Here is a 6,000-nt window from a genome sequence, read left to right on the forward strand (position 1 = left end):
GCCAGAATAGTAATCTTGTTTTAATCTTATTTATTTCAGCGATTCTGACTAAATCCTATGGACCTTTTATCCTTTCTTAAGAGTTAGTAGACCATCATGTTCCTTCTGTAGCAGATTGTTGGTGTCTATTACCCTAGCAATCTCTGTATTTGATTAAAGCCTAGCCTTTCAGTATTTGATTAAAGTTAAAAACTGTGTTTTATGAGATATAAGATACATTTACATTTCAGTATAGAATAATTAGGACAAAGTATTTAGTGTATTTAAGTCATCCCTTGCCTTTGTCATTTAGCCCTAAAACTTTCTTACTATGTTCTGGTTAAAAAACAAAATTAGAATGCACACTTTTATTTATCAGGGAAAAAGGAGTTTAAAAGAGGTGATTCACAATTAAAATTTATCATTAAAATATTCTACATCAATTCATGCTGTGTAGCTATAGCAAAAAATAATGTGCTTAATTAAATAATAATATTTTTATTCAAAGTAGACTTTACCTATAGTCTGCTGAAGGCCTTTTGGGAATTCATTAGACCAGTGTTCTGCAACTGGTGTGCCATCACAAGGTGAAAGGTGTGACGTGAACTTTTACATATTCTATTAATTTCAAGTTTTATTTATATATTTTTATCGCAGTCATCATGTTTGTTATGCTTGTATTTCATTCACTGATGAAATAAGATAATGTTAAAGCAATAAACACATATGTCGTCCCAGTACTTGCATACTCTTTTGGAGTTATACATTGGACTCACACAGATCTTGAACAACTCCAAATGAAAACAAGAACAACACTAACTAAGCATAAACAACATCATCCTAAATCTGCCATAGAAAGCTTAACCCTTCCACGTAAAGATGGCGGACATGGCCTGATCGACATAGCTAACCTCCACTACAAACAAATACAGACATTGCGAGAGTTTTTCTACAAAACAACAAGAAATATCACAGTTACATAAAGCATTAGCTCTAGCAGATTCAAATAATACACCATTAATTTTACATTCACAATGTATGGACATGACACAACATATAAATAGCACAGACACCATTAAGCAATCATGAGTGCCAGGATTTTGTTGAAAAAACTGTATCAAACAGCTGGTTAGATCGGGGATGCCTCTTTGGGAAGACAGAAGGATTCATGATTGCCATACAAGATCAGGTCATAAATACTAAAAATTACAGAAAACACATACTCAAAGATACAACACTCACAAATGACGCATGCAGAAAATGTCACATCATGGCAGAAACTATACAACGCATTACTTCTGGGTGCAAGCTCTTGGCACAGACAGATAATTTACATAGACATAATCAAGTAGCAAATACATCAAGAGCTTACAAAGAAACACAAATTATTAGACATCCACGAACCATACTACAAATACGTTCAACAGACAGTATTGGAAAACAAAACGCACAGAATGTACTACAACAGCCATAATGTGGTAAAACAATTTACCACAACAGACCAGACATCACACTCATTGACAAACACAATAAAATCACATACATTATAGACATATCTGTTCCAAACACTCACAATGTACAAAACACATGCAGTGAAAAAAATCAGCAAGTACACAGAACTCACCCAGAAAATAAGGCATCTTTGGAGGATGGATAGGGTGCTTATTGTACCTCCTCTACAGGTGTCATACCACACACACTACACAAAAGCCTGGAAACATTAAAATTGAAACACATATATCACACTACAAAGGCCACTATATTGAATGCATGTCATATTGTTAGGAAATTGTCAAATTTAGGAAATACAAACACATGCTGACACTTACTTAATTTTTGTCTTGTTTTACTATGCCTTGACTCTGGCCCAGCATAGTACACAGCCAGCCATTAGTGTCAACCGAGTGTAACTCACAAAACTCAACATAATAATAATAATAGGTTTATGGCACTATGAAATTTTATTAATAGTATCATAGCATACGTTTTTGAGGGGAATAACATTTTGGTGTGCTGTATTGAGTCATGTTGAGTCTTAAGTTTGCCACGAGTAGAAAAAGGTTGCAGAACACTGCATTAGACTACAGGAGATTATAACTTAACATATAAGATGAAGTGTTTTTTGTTTTTGTCTAAAAAAATTGTGCAGTACCTTACTGTATATAGATGCAATTTTTCTGCTCCAGCTTTTCTTTTTGTCCTGTGGGCACTAAGAGGACCTTTCTTTTCATACTCAATGTGGGTACATACAGGCCTGACATATCAAGAACAGACTATCCATGATAGAATCCAGATGAACCTCAAATTTATTTCATTTCTAGAACAATAGCCTAATGCCTTAACTATTTCAGCCATCCAGTCACACAGGTTGTGTTAAACAATTTTTATAAATAAAATATTTTATAATTATGTATATTCAAATGTTATCTACTCATTATTTTGGGAGGTGGCATATACTGTTTATAAGTTCCAGAACTAATGGAAATGTTTATTCCTGCCACAAGATCATTACTTACAGAAAAAAACCATGGTAACATAAGAACGTTTTTTTTTATTTTTATGAGCATTTATAGGAAAATTGAGTGAAAAGTAAATTAGAAATATTCATTTTCCTAATAGACTTGTAGAAAAAAACTTTTGGTGGAATAATGGACTTGTAACTTTTCTTTAAAATGGATAAAAGTAAACTTAGAAAGTAAAGCTTTAGAATAATTTCAATAATTAATAAAACCACTAAAATTGGAGGTTATTGATTTTTGTTTTTAAAAATTATTAAAACAAAAGATACATTAAATATTATAATAATTTATTATAGAATAAACATTTAAAATGTAGTTTTAACCTATGATCACATGCAGCAGCAACAATTTTTTGCATCTAGTAGTCTTTTGTAGGTATTTATCACTAAATTGTGAATTACTTATCTGTGTTTCTATGATATTTTCATGCTAAATGCTTTTCATCTATCTGTGAAAAATTTTGGTTGAAAAAATTTTCTCTGCTTATCACAGGCCTCCAAAAAAACCACTGCAGAAATTGCCATCTTATGCATGCAATCATGTACAAATTTTTCTTATCACATGATCATATGTGTAATTTGTTGGAGGAAAAAATTTACTTGCACTCCTTATACACACACAAATAACATAGTTTAATATCCATACAAAATGTCTTGATTTACATATATAGAGCAGATGCCAGTGGATAGGGTCCTGACACACATGAACAAAAAAGGGAGGGTTCCCACATGACAACTCACTTTTCCTCATTAGTGTTGCCACTCTGGGATTACGTATAATTTCAAATATTAAGAACTTTTACAAATTACAACATGTGTCAATTTTCCACATAGACATCATTTTCAGTATGGACGTCTCATAATTTCTGCAAGAGGAGGCATGGCAAATTTCTGCAAGAGGAGGCATTGCAAACCACATATCATTACATCATTGAGCCTTAGCTCAATGATGTAATGATATGTGGTTTGCAATGCCTCCTCTTGTAGAAATTATGAGACGTCCATACTGAAAATGATGTCTGGTTTGCAAATTACTATGATCTTGAATACTTGAATCATCTTAAGATAGTCTGGGGTGATATGACCTTCAACAATTTATATGATTTTGTGGTTTTGTTTCATGCCCAAAATTTTGTATTATTTTACAAAATAATGATTTTCTGGTCATTCTGAAAATCACCTGTCTTCCTGTTATTTATTTCTAGCTGAACTTGTTTTATATTAGTTCACAATATCATAAAGTTTAAAGGGGTCTACAGAAGCTTGATCAAGAACATTGTTCTGTAAACAAAACAATATCTTGTAAACTAAGGGTATGTTTATAAAGTCAAACGAGTTAAACAAGAATAACTTCATCGTTATTATTATTTTGTTAGACTTTTCAAACGATTTGTTTATAACTAAATGGCTGTTTCTAAAATCGAAGATATGAATGTTGCTAGTGTAGCCTTATCCAAAATATTTTTCTTAGATTGCTTCGGGTGGACAGTTATTTCTATCATTTCACCATTTAATTCACANAAACCACATTCAATTTTTCAGAAAATTAATTCCTCACAATTCTAGTAATACATGAAATCTTTAATTTGTTCAGTTGCTTTGGTTAATGACAAAATAGTCATTTAAATTTAATAATTAATTGTTATTTTAATATTATAATAATTTGTTTAAAAAATTTTCCTATTTAGGTACTGTACATAATATTTAATTTGAATTTTAATCTAATACTTGAATACCAGTGAGATCAGATTAATTAGAAAATAATTCTGTATTCTTTTAAATAATTTGATCTTACTGTGCATAGCAGCTGAGAAATGTTAATATACTGTACAGAATATTTTCAAAACAAAAATTTCCCTGAAAATTATTGCAATCTGCAAACAAAATAAAACAATAATTTATGAACAAATTAGTAATTTGAATTTTTCAAACTTTGTAGTAATAATTAATTCATACAAATAATTAAAAAGGCCTTTAACATGTAATTTACCACCCAACACCTAAAGATAAATTAATATATAAAAGCATTCTTTTAAATAAAAAATTAAGTATGTGTCATTAACATAGGATAGCATATACAGTTAAACTTGATATGATATGTTGATTATTAGAAATAAAATTGAAGTTGCCACTAACACCACAGATGACTATTTTCAGCACAAATGATTTGACATGCAAAGAGTGCAAAATTTACTTATAACAACAATGGTAGTCATACAGTTTTTCATGAAAAATTATTTAAGAAATTAACCAATTTTTTTGCAAGAAGATAGTTTTTTAGCATTTTTGCCTGACTTCATTATTATTAATTTTTTTTAAACAAGGCCATATTTTTATGATTTAAAATAAATTTTGACATTAATGTTTTTTGTTCTTTTGTTATGTGACAAAAGAAAATGTTTATAAAATGATGGTGAAACTTCTATTTAGTTATTTAATTGAGATAATTTGGAAAAAGTTGTTAAATGCAGTTCATTAATTTGCAAATTTACTATATGGAGAATATATGAATATTAAGTTCTAATTTGAACTGACACACAATTATGGCCATTATTTGAAAAGAAAGAATTTTCAAATAAAAGTGGATTTTTTTTATTCTTTTTAAAAACTCTGTTCATTTTTTTGTAAAAATTGCAACCATAGTTTAGTAATGGGGATAGGCTTGTCCATATTGCAAGCATATAACCATGTTAATAAACAGTGATGTAGCAAGTGACTGAACTGATCAGAAATGAAGTAATCAGTATACTAATTTCACTTTTAAAACATATGGTGTCCCTGTGTTTTGGCAGAGAGTCCCTATTAATCTTTACAAGCTTAGCCAAGACTACTGTGTTTTATTGTAATGTTTGTAATTAATTTTCTACCATAAATTTCTCTCTGAGATTGCTTTTGGTGAATTTAATGGGATCATTAAAAAAAAGTGTATACTCCATGCCAGAAAATATGCAGTTATTTATTTCTCAGCCAAACTTTGTTTTTTATAAATAATGAATGTTTTCGTTATTTAGAAAACATTCATTATTTAAATTAAGATACTTATTATTCATATTTTCAATGTAATGAATCAATTTATTTTTATAGGTAGCAACAAATACTGAAACAAGTAAAAATGTTGGAAATGCAATTTTGTATGAAACAGTTTTATCAATAATGGAGATAAAATCAGAAAGTGGACTCAGGGTAAATAGTTATATTATTTGAATTGTTTATAATAAAATTAACTTAAATATATATTAACATGTTAATCAACTGAAAATTTATTTTTAGAATACTTGATGATGATATTTCAAATCAAACAACTTTTGAAATACTATCAGTTATTTTAAAAACATTCTTCTGTCTAACAAGAAACAAGTTATTTATAATGCTTTTTATTTCTATGAACTGTTTTAAAATTATAAAAAAAAAAGTTTAATACTGTATTACACTAGATAATTTTATATATGAAATATAATATATAATAAAATATAATATATAATAATAAAATATAATTATATATA

At 29.0% G+C, this 6,000-nt stretch overlaps 1 protein-coding gene across 1 annotated transcript in view; it reads left to right on the plus strand.

Moving 5' to 3' along the window:
- LOC111629282 (AP-1 complex subunit gamma-1-like) overlaps positions 1-6,000 on the plus strand; it is a 107,681-nt gene that overhangs the window by 67,138 nt on the left and 34,543 nt on the right. Inside the window, exon 8 of the mRNA XM_023373163.1 lies at positions 5,582-5,680. Within this exon, the coding sequence (XP_023228931.1) occupies positions 5,582-5,680 (99 nt within the window). The remainder of the gene's footprint in view (positions 1-5,581; positions 5,681-6,000) is intronic.

Source organism: Centruroides sculpturatus, unplaced genomic scaffold (assembly GCF_000671375.1).
Source record: "Centruroides sculpturatus isolate CEXI.00-Female unplaced genomic scaffold, Cexi_2.0 scaffold516, whole genome shotgun sequence".
Classification (NCBI taxonomy): Eukaryota; Metazoa; Arthropoda; class Arachnida; order Scorpiones; family Buthidae; genus Centruroides; species Centruroides sculpturatus.